The sequence below is a fragment of the Lepisma saccharinum genome, chromosome 14 (assembly GCF_977018435.1).
Source record: "Lepisma saccharinum chromosome 14, izLepSacc3.1, whole genome shotgun sequence".
In the NCBI taxonomy this organism is placed as follows: Eukaryota; Metazoa; Arthropoda; class Insecta; order Zygentoma; family Lepismatidae; genus Lepisma; species Lepisma saccharinum.
Genome location: NC_139242.1, coordinates 71,001,417 through 71,024,989, shown reverse-complemented (window position 1 = coordinate 71,024,989; position 23,573 = coordinate 71,001,417). Strand labels below are relative to the sequence as shown.

The window sequence follows — 23,573 nt, the reverse complement described above, 5'->3', positions numbered from 1 at the left end:
AAATATGAGAAAGTTTCTGAACTGTACATGTCTGTATCTCTATGATTATGAGGGCACTATTTACCTACTTACAAAAATCGCAAATATAAAGTCCATTATCATATCCTGCACATTCAGTATGAGCCCACATATCACACATTTCGCACTTTAACCCATTCTTCTCCACGCTTATCACCAGAAAATTGTCCAGAACAGAAGAGACATTCAGCATCATCACTACTTGGTGTTCTGGCATCTGACATACTGAGCTCAGAAGAGTCATCTCGCACGATGAATACGCCGTCGCTGTCCGAGTCTGATGATTCGCAGTCTTTTTCCATTGTTTTTAACAGGCTTTTTCTTAACAGCAGTGGACATTTCAATGGAAGTCTTATATGATGATGAAGTCAGGATATGAGAGGTCTCTGCTTTCCTTCCCCTACTTCCTTGCCTCTTCTTAATTGCAGGAACAGGTGAGATTTCCCATGGGGTGGCCACTTCACTTCTAGCAGAAGGTCCTGCTGCATCTTTGCGTTTGGATCCAGATGCAAGTCCATTGCCAGCTACTGTCTCTAGGGTGACGTCATGTATGGTGGAATCAGTTGTGTTCTTGTTGTGGTCTCCTTGACTACAAGGAAATCTGAATATGTAAAAACATTGAGATTCACTGGGTACAGTCCTGTCCCACGAAAGCCATTCACAGCAATCTTATCGGTCTGGCATTTGAGGTATGCCTTACCAAAGAGTTCGGTGATGTCCATGTTTGTCAGTGACCGAGCATTCAGCCTCATCCAAATACGCACTTCCTCGCTGTAGCTCCTGGTGGAGCTCCCCTCATTAGCTGGCTGTTCATGATTTTTCGAGGGAAAATTGTCATTGGAGGTACAAAGCTCCAACTTGCACTCATGCATGTTACAATTATAACAAGTGATCCCCGCTCTGCAGAACTGATCGCTCCTACTTGTCGTTTCCCTTTCAAAGCAGGGACATGAGCTACCTTACTATGCACAACACTCAGGCCAGTCTCATCAACATTGAAGATTCTGACTGGTGGATAATTCTTATCCATTTCTTCTGAAAGAAGAGAAAATAACCTATTAACGTTCTCTAGACTCAAGCCGTTGGCTCGATGGAAAGATGTAGGTGTAGGCTTCCGGAAAGAAAACCTGTGTCTGTGCCTCTTCATAAAAAGCCGCAGCCATCCTCTTCCTGCTCTGTTTCCCAGGAAAAGATTGGGAGCGCCATTCCTTGCAGCTAACTGAAACGCCATATGTTGTAACTCTCTTCGCGTTAAGCCTTATAAGCCTTAATAACTTACTTTCCATTTGCATTGCTTATTGAAGCAATTTCTCTTCAAGATGCGGTGGCAAAACTGTCTTCCGACCGAGTTTCGCTTTTGTCGCTTAATGTGCTGGTAATTCGGATTTAACCAGCCTAAATAATGTAGACCGTGGAACTCCGAATGTTGTCGATGCTTTGAGGAAGCCCATCCTCTTCTCTCGCACCTCTTGAATAGCTTTCTGAATTGCAGTATCATCCCATTGCTTTCTACGTGGTGACATCTTTTGGGATTTGGATTTCGTCGACATACATGTGAAACAAGAAAGAAATGTACATTAATATAATGACAAAATAAAACGATTTTGAGTTACATGGAAAATCATCGATCTGGTTAACAATAAACGATAGGCATGTGCAGTCAACGGTGTTGGGTACAGTAGGATTGGCAATGAAGCCAATTGTAGTGCGCTGCTCGAAGGACTGTAAATCATTCTTTTGGCTAACAATGAACACACACACAAGAAACAAACATACCAGTCCGCTTTCCTTCCAGCGGAGAGAGAAGACACTATTTTTGCCACTATGTACCTTCTTGGGTACTGGAATTTCTAATACAATTGACACTGTACGATGCAAATCCGATTCACTTAGAGCCATTTGATTCGTTTGAGAAACTTTTAGGAACAACAAACTCATTGCTTCCACGTTAATAATTTTTGTACATTAATGGGGTATAAATATGGAATACTACTATTCCATATTTGAGCCACTGTTACCTTCGAGTATCGAGGGCCAAAAGTGTATTCAACTCACCTCAACAATATACGCAAAATACCAGAATAAAGCCTGATTGATATGCTACAAAACTGTATACCATGTATTTTCATTCTGTGTACTAATAAGTAGCACAAGGCAAAAATGTATTTACCTCCAAACTTTTCACTTTGGGCAGGAACTACAACAATCGTTCTAACGCGCCCTGTTCAACCTCGAGATGCAAACTAACTGCTTCCTGTGGTGGTGAGGGACACTGCCCAGCTTTTCACGTAGTTCTTACCAGGCGAGGTATAATGGTATTCCATATTTGTACCCCTATTTCATATTTGTCCCTCTTCCCCTAATTATATATTTTTGTTCGCTGTCTTCAGCCGACGAATTATACTAATAGGACTCGCATATTTTCTGTATCTCCAATATATATATATATAAAAAATACGCAAGGAACAACGCTAGCCTAAAGAAAATAAAAACTATTGGCCCTCAGAGCCCCGCAACAGCAATGTTTTGTTCCACCCTTGAACACACTTCAGGTAAGATTTCGTTTCTTTCCCTTCTGCCTCAATTTTCACCGCTTCCATTTGGATACGTAATTTCTTATTTGTTTTCCCACCCTTTATCATATTGTTGGTTTACTTCCCGTTCGAACGCTGACCGCATTTCTAGCTACGTTTTACATGATGTGGTTGGCAGTTTCTCAATTTTCATAGAATGTGCGTTCCTTGCACACGCCCCGTTTCACGACAGGAAGAATCGTCACAGATGCGATGAAATGTTATGCTGGGTTGCCATAATACAGGAGGAAAATCGGGCTTTTTGAACCTTCGTAGCGCCGAAATGACGCATTAACGACCAAAATGGTACCGAGATAAGATATTGTTTTGATGCCCTCTACACGTTTCTGTGTCATTTAGTGACACCCTGCATGCGCATGCCCATTACCGTCATGGCCTTCGATTTTCTGCCGAATTAGTATTATAAATTGTACCGTTTCATTTAATCCGTTTCCAAGTTACTTATACTTGTATATACTTAATTAGAATTGTGTAGAATTGCTTTATGCAAATTCATGATGTCCTCCTAATTACGTCACACGAACATTCCCGAATGCAAAAAGTATCAAATGATACCCAGTTCCACACTTAGTGTACATAATCTGATTTTCTCCCTTACTAATCTCGAAATACCTCTGGTTTCAGTTCGGACACTTATCATTACGGCTCGGAAGTTGAGGAAAAATCCTTTTTTTCCTCCTAGTGTCCGAAGACGAGGCCCAAAATAATATATGTTCACTTTGGGTCATTGCAGGCCAGAAAAAGGTGGACTTTATTTGTCCTTTTTTAGCCTTTTTCAGCGTTTTTTGGCTTATTGGTCCTTTTTTAGCCTATTTTCAGATCTTAACGGCTTTTTTTGGCAACTTCACCTTCTTGCGACTACGTTTTTACTGCCCATTCTCAATTTGAATCATCATCAGTTCATCACCTCTTAAACATCCTTTCTGTGGTTAAGAAATAATAAAAAAAGAGAAATAAATATATTTGAACCATCCCTGAAACGAGAGAAATACATTTTTGGACGACTGAAGCAGGTACAAGGTCCTTTAACCGTAACTTGTCTGGAAGGTTGCGCTGTAAGTGGCAACTTTCTCTTGTTTTGAAACTTTCAGCACGGTGTATACGACCAGACAGCACGCGCTGTCTTTGTATTTTTTTATTCATTAAATATGTAATTAAAACTTAAGTTATTAATTAATTTGGATCCCGTTTATACAAAAAACGTTTATACGTCCTTTTTTCAGTTTTTAGGTCCTTTTTTGATATTTTTAGGTCTTTTTATAGGTCTTCAACTTCCGAGCCCTACTTATCATTATGCCAATATCATCATCATCATCACAATCATCTGTAGATCTAGGTGCTCAATAAATCCTTCTTCATTTCACGCTGGATCCTCCTCTCTCTTTTTCTTATTCTCTGAATTTCATTAGGTTGTTTCTTTGTTCCCGCTTATTGAAGAAGCTTTATGCTTACTTCCTGTATCTTTCTTTTTCCCTTTCCGTGATTCTTCTTCGAGTTCCTTCTCGTGATGAAGTGTTTCACTATATGTTGCAACAAGATGATATTGGGACCACAAGAAGAGGGGGAAAATTATGTCCACGAAGAGACTCAGCTATGTAGACGCTGCAGGGTAAACAATGGCTTTATCTGAATTAGCAACCTTACTACTAACGAAACTGTGATACAATAAGATTTAAACAGCGTAAATTGCGCTGGATATATCAGATACGTGTCTTGATGTAATTGGTAACTGATATACATGCTTTGCAATATTTGGAAATAATCAAAAACTTCATATCCACAAGACACATGCACGGGTTAATTCGCTAGTTTGCAGCATTACACCCTTTCTGTTGCCGCCAGGTTGCAATTCACACTTGCGTAGATAGCATGGTGTGCGATTTTCTTTAAAGATATGCGATATCAGAAGAATGTCCGATATTAGAAGGATGTGGGATATTAAAACGATGTGCGATATTAGAAGGATGTGCTATGTTAGAAGGACTCGCAGACAGCATGTCGGAGGAAGACATGTACATTCTCATGCTTAATACATTTAAATTGTCGCAAACTTACCTGTTACTTGTAAAGAGAATGACTTAGGTAAGCATTGTTATGTCTATATTATACATGTATTTAATATATTACTATATGGAGGCACTTGAGACAGGGGGATATATTTTTATTGTGTAATCATTCATATAATCAATCGATCATTATTCCTGTGTTTAAAGAAGGTGATATAACAAACTGCAATTATTACCGTGTAATTTCTCTCCTCTCAACATCATATAAAATATTATCTAACATTCTTTTAACAAGGCTAATCCCATATGCTAATGGAATAATAGGTATTTAGCAATTTGGATTTAAACGTAACAGATCAACTATGAATCAATATTTTATAATCAGACTGACAGTTGGGAATATAATCAAAATGTCCATCAGGTATTTATATATGATTCTGATAAAAGATATAAACTAGATAATATATTGTATTAGTCGAGTTTGGAATACCTAAGAAGCTTGTTAATATGATAAAAGTATGAAATAGTGAAACAGAATGTAAGATTCGTCTGGGTATTAATATATCAGACAATTTGCAATTCATGATGAGTTAAAACAAGGAGATGCATTAGCTCCATTACTCTTTAATTTTGCCTTAGAATATGCTGTTAGAAAGGTAAGAGAAACTAAAGAAGGACTAAAATTAAAGGGCCTGACTCGGTTGTTAACATATGCAGATGATGTAGACTTATTCGGGGATGATGTAAATACAATTAAGAATAATGCTAAAATATGGAACGACTGAAGATGACCGGACTACTGTCCGATTTTCTTCATATTTGGAATACTCACTAATTGAGGCCTCCTAATCACGAATCTTTAGTTAAAAGTTGTCGGAAACGTCTAGAAATTGCAAAATAAGCGAAAATAAGGCGTTCGTTTTCGGAATGGAAACCGTCGATTTTCGCGATTTTTTTTTGTTTCACAAGCAAATATTCCTAATACTACCACGACACCAAATGTTAACTATGTTTGCCTAACCTAACCGTAACTAACCTAACAACACGTCAATGGTTCGCAATTATTTTGCAATTTCTAGGCGTTTCCGACAAATTTTAACTTCAGATTCGTCATAGCAAGCATCAATTAGTGAGTATGCCAAATATGAAGAAAATCGGAGAGGGGTCCGGTTATCTTCAGCCATACCTAATATATTTTTAAAAGCAGCTAAAGAGATAGCTTTGGAAGTTAGTAAAGAGAAAACTAAATATATGTTTGCTGACCGAAATCAAATGTTGCAATAATAAAAATCTAATTATTAATAAAAACTCGTTTGAATCAATTTCCAAATTCAAGTACTTAGGAGTATAGTTGCAAGTGGTCTGAAAAAACCCTGCTTTTTGAAGAAAAAAAAAGTTTTTTTCCGCGGCTTTTTTCACAAGTGTCTCAAATCAATGAAAATACAGGAGTTGGCAGTATTTTTCCTGTTTCATAGTTTTCGTTTATCTCCTTACTGTAAAATACACTCATTTCTAAATATAAAATACAATTTACAATATGAAATTCGTAGCTAGACATAAACAGTGTTTTCAAGAAAGCTGGCTTTTTTGAATGGGCGGTTCATTCCGAGTGTTATCTTCATAATTCGGTAGGCTTATTAAATATATGGATGTAGTATAAACAGATTCACATAACTAGAGTAGTTTTGTATGTGTTTCTAATGGAACCTAATAGTATGATATGATTTTCAATGTTTGAATTTGTTATACGAACACGTACATGAAGCAAAAAAGAAAATACTGCAATACCTTTTGATAATCTAATATCAAATCTCTTTACATTAAATTTTGTGTCCAGTAAAATATATTTGTATTCTGGCTTTCCAGTAAATCATGTATAATTTGGTTAAATGGTGATGTATTTTGGCTGCTTGTTGCAGTGGTTCTCAACCTTTGTGAGAGCACAGCCCAGTAAATTTATTTCTTACAAGTCAATGCCCTGATCCCACTAATTTCAGTCATAAATACATTTCTGATCTTTAAAGTTTATATGGAAATTAATATGCACCCTTAATTAATATTAATATATCAACTATGGTATAATCATAGTTCAATTATATATAGACTTGCTGTCAAATATAAAATTAGATTTAAATTAGTCGTCAACCCCTGAGTGCAACGGACCTTTTGCAGCCCGGTGGTTGAAAAACACTGGCTCTAAAACTGAAGCAGAAGCAAATAAGACTGGCCACAAATGGCCAAAAAAATATCTATTTAAGAAATCTGTCCTGGACCTACAGTTTGAAATGAGATCTGAAGCATTCTGCCTCCACTGAGGATTGAACCTCAGACCCCTGGGGTGTAATATTGAAGTGACAAGCGACATGGGGTCCTTCAGTCTATAAGCAAGCATTCGCCACACATGCACAAACAAGACCGAGGCGACACGATGTGTGCCCCTGAAGGAGCTTTCAGACTGAAGTCACAGATGACAAGCGACACAGTCTCCTTCAGTATAAAACAAAGCATTCACCGTGCATGCAAGAACAACAGACTGAAGCGGCACGATGCACACCATTGAGAAACCAGTATAGTCCGAGCAACATGCAAGTGACATGTTTAGCTCGTTGTCGCACTTCGTTTCAAAGGGTTGAATGGATTACTGAGGATCTGCTTCCAAGTGACAAGTGTCACTTGTTGCTTCGGTCTGAAAGTTCCCTGAGAAAACTGTACAGACCAAGTGACAAGCGACACTTGCAGCTTATGTTATTCGGTTCGAAAGATTGGATTCTAAGGGTTGGTTTCCAAGAGCCACGTGTCGCTTCCATCTGAAAGCTCCCTTAAACAGGATATGTACACACATTCACATAATACGTGCTTTTGCATATGTGTTGTGAACAGTAAAGATTTTTAATTGTCCCGAAACATCGAATATTTTGATATTAACATTTGTTTCATATTTTATGACATTAACATTTAAATTGAGACACCATGGTCAGATGTGCTCATCAGGACTACACGTTCAGTTTTAACCCTAGCTTACCCGTGCTGTACGAGAAACTTGCATACCGGGGACGACTCACAGGACCAATTTTTTTTTTATCATTAAAATTCAAGAAACCATTTTATTATTGAATCACTGCTTCCTTTGCTGATTACATAAGCAGTTATTTATTAAATATAATAATTACAATAATTACTATCATTACTAACCAATTATACACTGTCACTGGCATGAGTTTCTCGAATGAGACACATTCAAAAATGGCGCCTGATATGCCCACCAAGTGCATTTTTGCCTCCTAATTACATTACATTACATTTATGTTTTTATGAACAAAAGTAATAAATAAACATTGGGAACATCCTAGGAAACAATGTAATTTATTATTTTCAAACAGTTGAAAAATCCAAAAAATAGAGGTGATAGGGGTGCGAAGCCCCCCCCCCCCAACTCCCTAGTTAGCTAGGAAAATTGTATCTGAAATACTATGCAATATGTGTAAACTGGGATTGGCCAATATCTGTCTTTTGGCTGCTACATCATGTAATTCTTTAGCTAGTTGTAAAATATGCCACTACAAACCTGTAAACTCATTACAGTAACTTCAAGTAAAATAGGTTAGATGTAATTGGTAAAAAATAAAAAAAGTCAAAATTTCCTGGTTTTTCAAAAAAGCCGGCTTTTTTGCACCTCTACTTAGGAGTAATACTAACAAATGAAAATGATATTAAAGAGGAAATAAAAAGCAGGCTTAATTCAGGACAATCATGTTACTTTTCTCTTCATAAACTTTTGTCTTCTCGTTTAATATCTAAGAAACTAAAAGTTAAAATATACAAACCAGTACATTGAAAGAGGAACATAAATTAAGAGTATTTGAAAATAAGATCCTTAGGTAAATATTTGGACCTAAAAGGGATGAGTAGACAGGTGAGTGGAGAAGGTTACATAATTTAGAACTGCATGAATTGTATTTATGTCCAGATATTATAAGAATAATTAAATCAAGAAGACTTGGGTGGGCAGGCCATGTGGCACGAATGGGAGAGAAGTGAGGAGTTTACAGGATTCTTGTTGGGAAACCTGGTGGTAAGAGACCTGTAGGAAGGCCAAGACAAAGATGGAGAGATAACATTGAGATAGACGGACCTAAAGGAAATCGGTAAGGATGGAAAGATTGGATTGTTGTTGCCCAGGCTAGGAACAGGTGGAAGGCTTGTTGCTGAAACCATAAACCTTCGGGTTGAAGAAGGCTAGAGAATTAGTTAATCATTCAGGCAGCCTGCAAAACAAGTGGTGCCGGCCGCTGGTTGGAGTTCTTCCTTGCTGGTTGCTAAATGAATGTCTAAATGCGAATTGAAATTGTCAATAAAATGGTGTATTCCTGTTACTCAACACCACCAACCAGTAAATGTTCATCACGTCTCCCTCTTTTCACGAGCAACTTGTTTCTCCAGTAGGAATGCCACTCACGCATTTCCCCAGAAGCCCCTTCGAGCGACGAAGGCGGGAGGGACGCGGAGTCAAATTGAAAGCCTCCTCATCCCAAGGGAACCGTCGCCGGCAAGATGAACTCTTAGAGTGATGAAATGCGTACTCAAAGGAGAGAGAGGGGAGCGAGGGAGACCCTTCCCCTCTCTTTGCAAGCAATTCCGGTCTCCATATTGATTCCTCGACGGCGAACAATGGAGAAGAGGATCCGTGGAATGTCCGATACCGCTCGGATCGTTCTGCGAACAACCGTGACGTCGTTCCGTGCAATTTTTCTTCTCTAACGGCCTTCTTTTCCAGATTTACGACACGTTCGCACTAATCGCTCGTTGGTAGCGCATTGCACATTGTCTCGAGCGTGCCTTAACGCCCTTTCAATCTTGTTTTCTGGCTGAGACGTAGCACGAAGACATGTGAGGATCAGCGGCGTTGGCGGATAATTTTCAAGGGGGTCAGCGAAATGTTTCCAGGTGGTGTCTGGTTTGGTAGTCATGGATACACGATTCTCTCTCTCTCTCTCTCTCTCTTTTCTATTTTTTCCCTGTTCTCCTTCTTTTCTACCTGTATTACTTTCTTCTGTGTCTATCATCTCTATCTGGTCCTAACAATTTGATACTTAACTAATATTAAAGTCTCATCCAGTGATTTTTTATTAAGATTTCTAAGACCACTGAACTAAGCAATATAAAAATGAACAAGCAATGGTAGCAAGTCTATCCCATTAACACAAACTTTTTCCATTCCTAACGCAGAATGCTAGGATTAATTTTCAATATCCAACTGATCAGAAGACTCAGCCCGCCCTATATCAACACCTAGCTCAGTACTATAATCTTCTAGTTAAATAGAATAATTCTTTTAGAACCTGCAAAACACAAGTTCCATATAGAATTTCATTAGTAAAATCAACAAATTATATGCTTTGTTTTACTTCGCTTTTGTGCCACTTGTGGCTAATTTGCGAAGATGGGGACGAATGATGATGTGATGAAATTAATGAATGGACACTCACAAATATCCATGCCTAGGCTGGGATTCGAACCCAGGACTCCTGGCGTCGTAGCGCTATTCACTAACCACTCCGACGTTAAATCAACAAGAATTAGGAAGAAATAAAAGAAGAAGAAAATGTACATACTGCTTAATTGGCAGTTTCAGCCCACAATTGTGTTTCATATTACAACACAGTCTTTCAATAGAAAAACAAGATACATATAAACTAAACATATTCAATTATTTGATAGGATTGGGCTCGTCTCAAATTCCTGTCTATTCGTTGTACATCTTTCTTTCACTTTTTATTTCCCGTAAGATTCTTGCTATATCACAAATGATACTGAAAATTTCTCACCTAAACTTTCTGAGTATGCAGCACCGTTAGAAGTTACTGCAAAGTTAACAGTTAACAGAATCAGGAGTAAAAATGGAGTCGATAACCAATTGGAATATTGACCAATACGTGCAATCATGCATATTGTACGGCTTTCAACCGATACAGATGTTTGAAAATTGTAACAATTAAAAGTTGCTCAAAATATTGATTAACATTACTAGGTGACTACCCCACTCCAATTATAAGCATCAATATACAACAGTTTTGTCTTACAATGTTCAAAAATTACATCAGAATACAAAACAATATCTGTTATGTTTTCTCAAAATACGGGTTTTCATATAATTTTAGCACAATCAAAGGGAAAACTTCAAATTCTGCACAACTTACAGGACAACTAGACTCCGCGAAAATATTATGCGGTATTTTTCCGGGCTCTTAGAACGATCGATACCACAATTTGCAAGGATCTCACAAAATAACATACATTTAGCATAATACGAAGATATATATTTATATAAATCCATTCCGTAATTATCATTAACTATCTATTGTATCATACCATACAAATGATCTAGATGAGAGCCATAGCAAAAAAAGTTTAGCTTTCTCATATTTCAATAAAGAGCATTTCTCTCTATAGCAAATAGAAAATTAACTTTGTTATCTTCTTACATGTAGTTATATTCTCAATTTTATTGAAAAGCCTGAATCCTGTAAAAAAAGATCAATGCACTGACATATTTTCACCACATCAAAACATTCAGAAATAATAAAGAAAACTGATACGAAAATACTCATGAGTTCAGATCCATCTATTGTCCACCACAGCAACCCATAGCTTTACATAGTAGCGATTTTTTTTATCTATTTTGCTTTCAAATTGTTCAGTAATAAGGTAAATTCATTCAATATTGTCCAAAACTATTAAATTTTCGTTATTACAAACTTTGTAACAAAATATGTTAGCCTATACGTTGGTTCTGGAAGGAAGTGTGTCCATAAAGAAAGAAGTGAAAGATGTATCATGATCATTACTGAGAACACATGACGCATAGAAAAAATCGTAGAAATTGTGATGACACAAAAATCACAAAATGGGAAGATCTATTCTCCAGTACTGTATGAATACTGTGGAAAATGATGCTGGAGGTTTCTGAGAATCTGTGGATAAACATAATCAACAGGACCCAGCAGATAACTGGTGAACTGTGATTTTCTAGTTGCTTTGTATGATTACATGTTGTTTTTTGTTTTGTTAGAAACTTCTTAGATTTTAAAATCTCTTTTAATCTTGGACATCTCAATGATTAACAACAAATGGATGAACCGTATGTGCCATTAAAGATATAATTATTGAATTGGAAAAGTTTATTTTTCTTTTTATCTTTTTGTCTTCATGTAAAAATTGTTGTTATTATTAGACATAACTGAAAGTTTAATAAGTTATTTCATGATCCCAAAACGACGTATGCGTGATCTAAAGGCATGACACGTGAATTGTACATTTTTCATCAAGTTCATGAAAAAAGTATCATGCTATCTATAGTATGTATGATAAGATATTGAAAGTTAAATTTTAAATAATGGTTTCGTCCCATTTTGTTAATTGACAGACAGGCTCAGGAATTTTAAGGACAGAATATTGTAAATTTACATAACTTCTAACAATGTGTTAAAATAAGCATTTTAAAATTAACATTCGCACATATGACAACAATAATACACGAGAGAACCAAACTATCCCAGACTGAAGTCCCGGCGTGGATATCAATTTGTATTTAATCACCATTCATTCTTATCTTCGCGATTAGCCAAAAGTTCAAGAAAAATACAGATGCATATGCACTATACGAGGAATCGGGCTCTTGAGAAACCGTTAAAGGAAGAATTTGGGAAGGAGCTAAAAGAGAAATTATGCACTTTCGTAGCCGTTAAGGGAATAAAGCACTTGGTAAGAAGAAGAAGTGGAAAGCTGCATAAGATACTTGAAGAGAATTTAAAATAGACATTATGTACTCGGGATGCTTTTCAAAAAGGAAATTAGAAGAGGAGTTGGATACTTCAGAAAGCATTAAGAAAGGAAAGTCGGTTAAAAACTCATGTGAGCCATTTTCCGTATCTTAGTGGTTAGTGTAGCGCGCAAAGAAGCCAAACGTTCGAATTTCATATTCTTGGGTAGACATGAGCGTTTCATGATGTTTGTTTATTTTGTTACGTTTGTTTCTCTATTCATCCTTATCGCCACAATCAACCTTGGAAGATAGAAAGGCTACGTAAAACAACCAATAGAATAGGAAATTCCGCAACAGGAAATACGGGTGGCCAGAATTAAAGTTGCCCAACTCAGAGCCCTCTGTAGCCTGTTTGAGGCATCATAGAACTCTGCAATTTGGTGAATCCACTATGCAGACCATGAGGAAGAGAATGGCGATAAAAAAATAGTTCATTTTTCCGCCACCAGGTTGAAATGTGGCGCTGTACTTTCATGATGGGTTGCAATAATGACGTAAACTGCTCCAATTGGTTATGGATTTGCCTTTACCTTGCAATCTTGCAATATACTAGAGATTATTTTCTCGCACCTTCGAGCCACTAACAAATGTCTTTCTAATTATTTACTCAGCTAAATCACTTAACGTGAGTGCTGAACAAAAGTTCGGAAGTGATCACCATGCCATTAAATAAGAAAGAACGTGCATTGCTGGTGAAGTTGTATTATCAGAACGGTAGTAATAGTGCAGCTGCACTGCGAAGTTATAGTCATGCGAAAGGACTTCGAAAGGGCCCCATGACGACGCATGGGTTAAGAAAGATGAAGAAATTTGAAGAGACCTGAGATCTGGGTGTTGCAGCCGATTGCAGAAGAAGTTGTCACCGAAGTGGCTGTTGCAGTGGCGGATAGAGCATCTTGTTCCCGATATTGGAGCAGTTTAAGTCATTATTACAACCTATCATGTAAGCACAGCGCCACATTTCAACCTGGTGGCGGAAAATTGAACTATTTTTTTATCGCCATCCTGTTTCCCATGCTCTGCATAGTGGATTCACCAAATTTCAGAGTTCTACGATGCCTCAAACAGGCTACAGAGGGCTCTGAGTTGGGTAACTTTAATTCTGGCCACCCGGTACGTTAATACAGACATGTAAAGGGGAAAATTGAAGGCAAAAAGTAAGACTAATGGAATGTACGCTGGAAAGGACGAAAAACTTAAAAGGAAAGAAGTTGAGAGAGAGACGTGTTAAGAGTTTTCTGAAATAATACTATGTTTTCGCACAGGCTTTTTCAATGAACATAGAAGGCTGTGTGTTTGTTATGAATTTGGATTTACTTTCCTAGAAGGATGAGGAAAGCATGACAGTAAGGTATGGTGAAAAGGCATTTGTTTTAGAAGCTGAAGCAAATTGTAGGAATGCTTCATCGAAGCGAAATTATGGTAGTTGGGATACTGGATAAAAAGTGTCAAACATGCAAACAAAGAAGTTCAGAACTTTCCAAATTCATTGTATGAAATAAAATAGAATCCAGCACAAAAGTTAAGGCATTTTATTTCCATGCGAGTGGCTTTTTGCCTAATTTACCTCGAGGCTTAACAACAGCGCGAAACATTTTCAAACTTTCATTTTTTTTTAGAAAAAGTTATATTTCGGTTTGTGGACTTGACGGTACTGCAACGTTGGCTCCGCAAGCATTATTATGCTCACTTCATCTTCAGGCCTCGCTGATAACGCTATTTAAACGCCACCGCAACAACTGCTAATTGCAGCAGAGGAATATTAAAACAGACGCGAAACACTTCGCACAATGGGAGAGGCCATTCCAAAGGCTTTTATGCGTAGATGGGAATCGGCGTTTCCCAGACCCGGTGCTGTTTCTTGCTCTTCTCGCTGAGTGGCGCTGCCTAACCGCGTCCAGAGAAGAAAGCGTCTCGTTATTTCATTTGCACTGCTCTCCTCTTAAAGGTGGTTCCCTAATGGCGCTGCGGTATCAATTGTCCGCGTCTAGCCCAATGACATGGCAAATATACACTAGACAGCTTGACGGTGCGTATGATGGAGAGATTTCCCGCGCTTTCCAGAATTCACAAACGTGCATCCTTCAGGCTGGCAAACCAAAACAGACATCAAAATCGCTGAAACAAATTAAGACTAGAAAGCGTATGTATTAGGGTAAAGTCAGTGACAGTAACGAAATTTTAAATTTCCGTTTTTTGTAGGGTTAATCCGATACCGATACTCACCGATACCGATAATTAAAATTTGTTCAAAATATTGATCAATTTACCAACATTTGTGCTTTTAAATATCTAAATTAAATTACATGTTATTTTATCACAAAGTTCACTTCTTTCACACAAAACAAGTACGTATAATATAAAAAGAAGCTTCGAATTAGATTGACCGATCGATTTGGTTTATTTCACTTCTCTTTTCCGCCCCATTTTGGCTAATTTCGAAGATGATGATGATTGATGATATGAAGTTGATGAAGGGACACTCACAAAGAACACCCATGCCCAGGCAGGGATTCGAACCCGGGACCCCTGTTTTCGTAGCGTGCTGTGGTAACCACTCTGCCATGGAGGTCGGTCGGGATAATTAGGCCCCGCGAAAGTGTCGCTCGGTATTTTTTGAGAGCCCGTGAAAGGCCAAAATGCCGGAGAAATATCGGTCGGTATCGGTAAATAAATTCTAACCGATACAGCGGCATCGGTATCTGGTCATCTCTAGGTTTTTTTTGTTTTTTAATTATCGATGATATTGTGTAGAGGCTTTCCTGCTCGTGGTAACAGGCCATGGATACATCAGCAACTCTTATTTCATTTTTCAAACAAGTGAATCCGCGGTACTATTAAAGGTATCTATAAAGTCGGCGTGGCATTTCCTCTATTGCCTACAGAACTCGTATTAAGAATCAGAACAAGTTGCAAAGCAGACTACGTAATTTTGATGGATCAGTCGTACCAGACCTGCAGGGTGCCGTAAATGGATGACATAATGGTTTAATGTGGTGAAAGCTGTGGTGAACATTGTCGAAATATATAACCCCGAAGCGTTTGTGTTTTTAAGTCCACTTTATGCACAGATAGGCTAATCGGGACTAGTCTTTCAGTTTAAAGTGGGATCCGAACCACTGCGTAATGTGCCTTCACCGGGTATCGAGCCCTTGATTACAAGGTGAATTTTGAATTATGAATTTTTCTGCTATTCAACGCAAATTTTACGCAAATTCTTGTCTTTTTGTTTCAAACATGATTTTCTTCATGCAGAACCATGGCGAAAATTGAATCCGAATGTCGAGTTTAACTGTCTTTGGCGTTAAAGGTTTGGGAAAGATGTCTTCTAAGTTCTGAAGCGAGACTGTGTGCCTAATCCACGTAACGTTTCATTCCAGTTTCGTTATTCTCCACTATTCCGTGCTGGAATCTGTCAAGGAGATCCCTGGTTATTCTGCAACCATCTTGACGTTGTGGTTGGTTGGGTTGCATAACTTGAAGGACGTAATATGAAAATACTGGTGTTCACGAATGAAACCGAACATAGAAATCATCCTTCAGAGTATGTTCAGTATGACTCTGAGGATCATATTGAAAATGTTGTGTAACCACAAAACTGCTTTGTATGGCGACTTTTGAATCACGCTGTATTTTCGTTTCACTTTCAAGTATTGCGTTAATTTTAATGTTAATCTTTCATGCAGACTTAAGATTTGATTTCTTTTGGTGTACAATTGTATTCAACTGAATACTTTTGGAAATGGGGGTTACAAAGTATGTATTTAAATTAATTAAACCTTGTAGCTTTCTAGATGTCAGTGATAAGACACATTTCCTCAGAGAGTAACGTGAGCTCTCAGTTTCTTGTAAAGTTGTTTCGGTATTAATGTGACTGATAATCTGAGTATATATAATCATATTGCAATCATTAATTTTGCAAGTCGGTTGTTATAAATGGGGATTTCTTGAAGTGATAGGATATCTTTGAAGAAGATGCGAGTCGTTTTTATATTCAGCTAAGCTTGAATACAATAGAACAGAGGTAAATATCGAATTCTGAGCATCGAGAGTTATTTTTGACTTGCACTTAAGAAAAGGTACTTTGACATTACCCTTTACATTTTAAGAAATGCTCACTTTTTCTTCGCTTACAATGACTATAAAAAATATTAATTGAATATTCTATTTCCCAGGTTACGACCTCATAGAGTGGCTTATGGAGCGTCTTGGCATTGAAGACTCTGGTAAGTTAAGGTTTTTCGTTTTATCACCTTTTGAACGTTTTCTCTTCTTTTATTATTTTTTTAAGATATGATGTGTATTATTTCACGATCTGATGAACGTTACGGGAGTTGCTATTTTGCATAACAGGTGTCGCTAGTGGTGACAATGCGGAAGTTATGCTTACTATGTACAGAATTTTCAATTTTTTACTTTATATTTACGATCATTATGTGTACTGTATATTTTGGTAAACCTAAATCAATGCAATTCGCTTATTTTTAACTAGATTGTAGGGTTATTAAAAAATGAACTCGACAACATGGCAGTGAAATGATTAAATAAAGCTATCTTATAACTAGGGCTTGGAAGTTGAGGAAAAATCATTTTTTTCCTAGTGTCCGAAGACGAGGTCCAACATAATATGTTCATTTTGGTTCATTGTAGGCCAGAAAAAGGTGTCCTTTTTTGCCTTTTTCGGCGTTTTTTGGCTTATTGGTCCTTTTTAAGCCTTTTTTAGGTCTTAACGGCTTTTTTTGCGACTTCACCTTCTTTCGACTACGTTTTTACTGCCCATTCTCAATTCGAATCATCGCCTCTTAAACATCCTTTCTGTAGTAAAGAAATAAAAAATAATATATATATATATATATATTTGAACCATCCCTGAAACGAGAGAAAAACATTCTAGGACGACTGAAGCAGATACGGTACAAGGTCCTTTAACCGTAACTTGTCTGGAAAGTCGCACTGTAAGTGGCTACTTTATCTTGTATTGAAGCTTTCAGCACGGTGTATAGGACCAGACAGAATGCGCCTGCAAAGATCTGTCAGATAAGGAGGTGCCGCGCATATTCATTAAATATGTAATTAAAACTGAAATTATTAATTAATTTGGATCACATTTATACGTCCTTTTTTCCGTTTTTATGTCCTTTTTTAAATATTTTTATGTCTTTTTATAGACCTTTTTGGGCAATTTATAGGTCTTCAAGCCCTACTTATAACCATTGACTGTGACCACTACAGAAAATCTCCTGATAGAACGTATCCCCCACCTTTGTGATTTTGTGATCATTTAATGTTTGTTTCAACGACTTACGAGGAATCATAACTGAATTCGTCACACACAAGCCGATCGTGAGATGCTGGGCTAAGTAGGGGTTTAATTTGACTACTGTCTTGAACTACGTATCGTAACATACCCTTCGGTATGTGGAATCGAACTGGGTTGATGTGGCTCAATGATCATTCATCCTTGATTATGGAGCAACTCACCATTCATGGTAAGCTTGATGGTAAGGTGCGAGAGGTACTAACTACACACGTATGAATGGTAAAATACAATACCGGAGTTTTTAAACCCCTAAAGACTGGATCAGCATGGCTAATGGAAACGGTATACCTGTCTCTGTACTGTAGCTGAAGTTCTGCGAAGAAAGGTTGTGGTTGCGACTTCTCAAAAGAGTCTTACTTGCGACTCGCTTCAACACGTTCTTCTGCCTCTTTTCCTAACTGCTCGTAACTGTCTGACCAATGACCTCTCTGCTCCCAGACATTTATTCCGATCGAATTTACGAATAATGCAGACTCAGTTACCTGTAGTCTCTTCCTTGATTGCAATTGTTTACAACTTTTTGCAACGATGGCGATCAAGGAAGCTCGGCCTTGTCTGACAAGGCATTTCTCAGATATTTCTAGATATTTCCTGTCTGGCAAAGTGATGGCTAAATGTCTTGAATTTGGAGTTCTTTGTACTTAAACATTTCCAATGGTTTTATAGATTGTTACGGTATGGTTATCTGTGAAACAAATATCGTAACGATCCGTAGTATCTTTTAATTATTATGGACAACGAACTCCAACTTCCAGTCATTCAACCATGGTTTTCCAATCAGGAAATATTCAGAAACATCACAGGAATGCAGTGTCAGGCAGCACTGAAGCTCTTCCTGCTCATCAGCGGTATAAACATGCAAACGGAAGAAATCCAGGAGGAGGCTACAGTCCTGACTGTGCATTTGTTTAGTAAATTGAATTGCAATAAATATCTGGGAGGCAGGGAGTTCGGGGTCAGTTCGAATTCAGTTATTGAGGAGCAAGTTACGAGTGAATAGAGAGAGAGAGGAGGAGGAGGTTGTAGGGAGAATGTGTTAACGCTAGTCGCAAGTCAGACTCTACGTACAGTCACAGGCAAAACCTCTCCCAGCAGATCTTCAGTTGCAGTACAGAGACAGGTATATCCTTACATTACCCATGCTGATCCAGTCTTTAGGGGTGTGAAACTCAAGTGTCATGTGTTGCCATTCAAGTGTGTAAAGTTAGTACCTCTAGCGCCTTACCACCAAGATCACCACGAGCAGAGAGTGCTTTACCATCAAGGATGAATGATGATTAGTGAGCTACATTCCCAAAAGATCACCCCCCCCCCCATACCTAAGGGTGTGAGACGATACCCTGAAAACTTGAAATTGAGAAGTACATTTTCTGATACGTAAACTTTTATTTGCTAGACCTTTTCATTTAAATAATCATATTTCTGTTCAGTAAACGTTCAGAGTTAACTTCATTTTGAATAACCATGCATTTTGATTTATTTATTATAGACTTCTATCACATACATCTTTTGGGCGTATATTAATGATTTCATTGCACACGTAATTCTTCTTTTGTTATTAGGAGTCTTCGTTCTGAATTTTATTGAAACCAAGTGCGTATACCCTTTCCCAGCTATCTCTGAAGGAGGCGAACGAACACAAGTCTCTGCGCAAGTAGTGACGCGAGACTGCTCCAGCAATTAGCATGTTAAAAGGAACTGGATTGCGTGGAGGGGGAAGAGCTGCACTTAACCAGCCTTTGAACCAGCGTGTACTGCTTCGCTCTGCCCACTAAATTTCCTCCCCTTCTCTGACGCTTCTCTTACTCCAGAGATAGCTGGGACAGGGTATAGTTGTGCGTATCTTAAACCTGCAGTGTAGGACAATTTGACATCTACATAGTCACCATCGTTTATGAATTAACCTGTATGGTGACACTTGAAATAACATCTTGAGTATTATGGTATACGCCAAACAAATTACCACTTTGTTTGCACGTGAAAAGTGATGTGAGATACAGAGATATATGATGTTTAGACACGGTCGTATGATATATTGTTTAGAAGAATGCATTTCATCAATCATTATCAGTGATGAATTCAGGGGGTAGCCCCGGGGGGGGGGGGGTCCCGGAAATGGAAAATCCCACTTGGAAATTTTAATAACTTGACAGAGCATTTGGACAATGGCTAAGAAAATTAGCAACCATGATCTGATCACTTTTGCTTTTTTTTCGTTCACTTTAATTTAACGTAGAACGTACTTTTCCTTTTATTTTCGCAATAATAACCAATGTTCGAGTTTAATTGAAAGTCAAAATAGTGAACTAATTTAAATTATCGTCCATTTTGAGAACTTCTAACTAGTTCAATTTCATTAAAACTCAACAATGGACACTTGTGAGAGTCAGTGGCGTAAACTCAGGGGGGGCAGGGGGCATTGCCCCCCAATCTTGGACGGATATCAATTCTGGGGAGGCATTTTTTTTTCTTCCAGGCGGCCAGGGACACCTGCAGGAGTCACAGAGAGGCAATTACCCCCCCTCAACTTTAAATTTTATACAAATACAGAAGGTCGTTTCATGTACATGGTAACAAAGTTAGAACCCACCTCACCTTAAGAAAAACCTTGAGGTCACGAGCGGTGGTGCTCCACGTGATACCCCTGTCTTGCAGCAATGGCCCTGCAGCGGAGTTTCCGTTGGAGGAGACTGCGTTGAAGAACACATTGGTCCGAACGATCATATTCCTCCTGACAAGCTTTCCAAAGACCCTCAATTGTGCGGGGCCGTCTGTTTCCCAAGGCTCGTTTGAACAACGGAAACCCACAAAAATCCATGGAAGAGGCATCGGGGGATTTCACAGGAATGTCCGATCCATGTATGCCTGCGTGGACTTTGCCGTATGACTGGAAGCCTTGTCCTGGTGGATGACAACACGAGATGTGTCGCTGCCATAGAGAGAAGGAATATCATGCCTGTAAAGTGACTCCAAAATATTCGTCTGATAATAGGCTGCATTTATTTTAGCCTTTTTTACCAGTCTGCGCAGTGGAAGTTTGCCGTTATAGCAGTAACCACCAACAACCATGAACCCGCGTGGAAAACTTTCAGCACATTCACGTACCCACTCAGATCGACCTCTTGCATCACGTGGACGATAGTAGATGGCCCTTTTTTTTACCACATCCCGACAGATACACCCATGCTTCATCCAGGGACACCACATACTTTCAGCGGTCCCCTGCCAGATGGCGTTCGTAGAGCTTCCGACTGTTGGTCTTCCTCTATTGGACATGTGAGGCACGCAACTTATGAACTTGAGCTTTGTGCTTCCGCACAAGTTGTAAATCTTGGGCTATGATGCGATTTACAGTTGCAGGGAAACATTGCACTGCCTGTGCAATCACTCTTTGCGTTGCAGGGTTTTCACATCGCACCAAGGATCTCACTTTCCGCACAACATCGGAGGAACGCTTGGGCTTCCGATATGTCCGAGGCCCACTTTGACTGGTTCCAGCAACAGGTACGGTGCAAGCTCTATGGCGATTCAACACTGCATTGATGCCCTTCTTTAACAAATGGAATGCTTTCATGTGGCACTGTTTAATTATCTGGCTATAACTATAACCAACGTCGGAAAGGGCACAGATGTACCCCTCCCAAAAGACTGGAATTTTTGGTGCCATATAAACACTCACTCACACACCAACCATCGTCTTTGAAAGTCAACACACAGTACTTTCGTCCTACTGGCTCTGGCTGCTCTGTGCTATGCCTACGTGCTGCTCCTTGGTGATCGAAATCGTTATCATCAACGTGAAACAACCTTCTGTAAAAATGCATTATCAGTTTCTATTGTTGTAACAAATTTCAAATTTTTACAACAGTTTGGTGGGAAATGGCTTGTGCTGTCTTATTTAATTTGCACTGAATTCAATTATGTATTAGAGATAAGTGACAATTTTGTAATTTGCTACCAGTGACATCCCCCCGCGAAGTTTCATGTCCCCCCCCATCCCGGGAGGAAAGTGGCTGTATGCAACACTCCTCAGAATGATTCCTGGGAGTTAAAATTCTAGGAAATACAATTCGACGGTTTTTTAATGGTAGCATTTACCAACGCGCATGCGCGTGAAAAACATTGCTGCAAAAGGTTACAGGAACTTCCTCCATTCCTCTTTTCATGGTGAACTTCCCTTTTTTTTTATTTCCGTTCTCGCCCGCAAGAGGGCAGCACGGGAGGCTGGAGAGTTTCCCAGAATTCCCTATCTTTTGTTTAATAACTTGCGCTATCCACTGGAATCTAAATCTTCCCATGGGATTATTCTGGAATCCTCGATCCGCTCTAAATTCCTAGAACAGCTAGAAAGGACGTTTTACGTTCCGGAATACAGGCTGAATTCGGAGAGAGTTGAATGCGAATTTCATCTTCAGGCTTAATGCTTTAATCCCATATGCGAGGGCTGGATCAGGGTTGCAAGTGCTCTGCATATTACAGATACTTCAACCTTGTGACTGTCCAGAATTGTTTTCTCAATTTATTTACCGCCTTACACAGTTTGCGTGTACTTGTTCATATACGAGGTGCGGTCGAAAAGTAAATTTACTGATTCACAGTGTTTTGACCTTTATGATACGGCTGGTATAACATTGCCAGCACACGTATTCCGCTCCCGACGGGTAGTATACCTGTCATACCACCTCCACGTGGCAGAAATTACGGCAATGTTTCTTCAGAACTGCACGTGATATTTCAGTTATGTTTTGTTCATCTGTATGCATTGAGTTGAGTTATTGTTTTTAAGTCCACTTTATGCACAAATAAGCTACTCGGGACTGGACCTACAATTTAATTTGGGATACGAACCACGATAGGCCTCCACCGGGTATCGAACCGGCGACCCCTTGATTACAAGGCAATGAAGTTACCACTACGCCATCCGGGAGGCCCTCATATGTATGCATGTGAAGGTATTTTGACATACTCGAAAAAAAAAAATACCCATTGTTACTGTTATTAACAAAGATAGTTTAAAATATCAATTTTTCCCTTAACAACATTATGGTTGATTGATTTGGTGTTTTAAGTCCACTTTATGCACAGCAAGGCTAGTCGGGACTGAACTCATGGAACAATGAGAAAATTTTGAAAACGCATTCAGCATGACTACCATGCGAGAGACCCGGGTTCGATCCCCGGCGGGGGAGAGCCGTATTTTTTTCCATCTGTTCAAGCGGCTCAGGCGCCCACCCAACGTCGTATAAAGTGGGTACCTGGAGGAAACTCCGGGTGGTAAAGGCGGCCAGGGGCTTGGTGCTGATCACATCACCCCCACCTTCGGCCGTGATCAAGAAAGTGTGGGGGCCTAACTCCACGCCCCCTATATGGTTTAATGGCGTGGTACAAAAGCACAGGGGAGCACTTTACATCCAACAAACTGAAAAAATGAGGGAAAATCGAGTGTTTTTTTGTACTTGCCAGAATTTGCAAATTAATATACATTCCACTTTTTCTTGTACCAGCTTCTTGAGATATGTTCATTATAAAATGCTTTGTTCTCTGGAATTTAACACTTAAAAGTTGGGTATTTATCTATTCAAGCACCACAGAATGGTCTGGAAATGTACATTGTAATTCCATTGAAAACCTGGACAAGTCAAGGTACATGTTTTGACATTTGAGTAGGAATAGAAACCTGTTATTTCTTTCTCTATTACTACAATATCCTCTTTCTGTTGAGAGTTCTTTAATACGACTCATGTCAGCATATGTTGGATAGATTTTTCTTACGTACCACTTTCTCAGCCCATCACAGGATGATTGGGTAATTA

The 23,573-nt window shown here is 38.8% G+C and overlaps 1 protein-coding gene across 5 annotated transcripts in view; it reads left to right on the top strand.

Moving 5' to 3' along the window:
* Positions 1 to 23,573, top strand: part of LOC145999010 (regulator of G-protein signaling 9) — a 304,822-nt gene that overhangs the window by 143,028 nt on the left and 138,221 nt on the right. For all 5 annotated transcript variants that reach the window (XM_083135882.1, XM_083135883.1, XM_083135888.1 and 2 more), the window contains exon 4: positions 16,616 to 16,666. In XM_083135882.1, the coding sequence (XP_082992008.1) occupies positions 16,616 to 16,666 (51 nt within the window). The remainder of the gene's footprint in view (positions 1 to 16,615; positions 16,667 to 23,573) is intronic.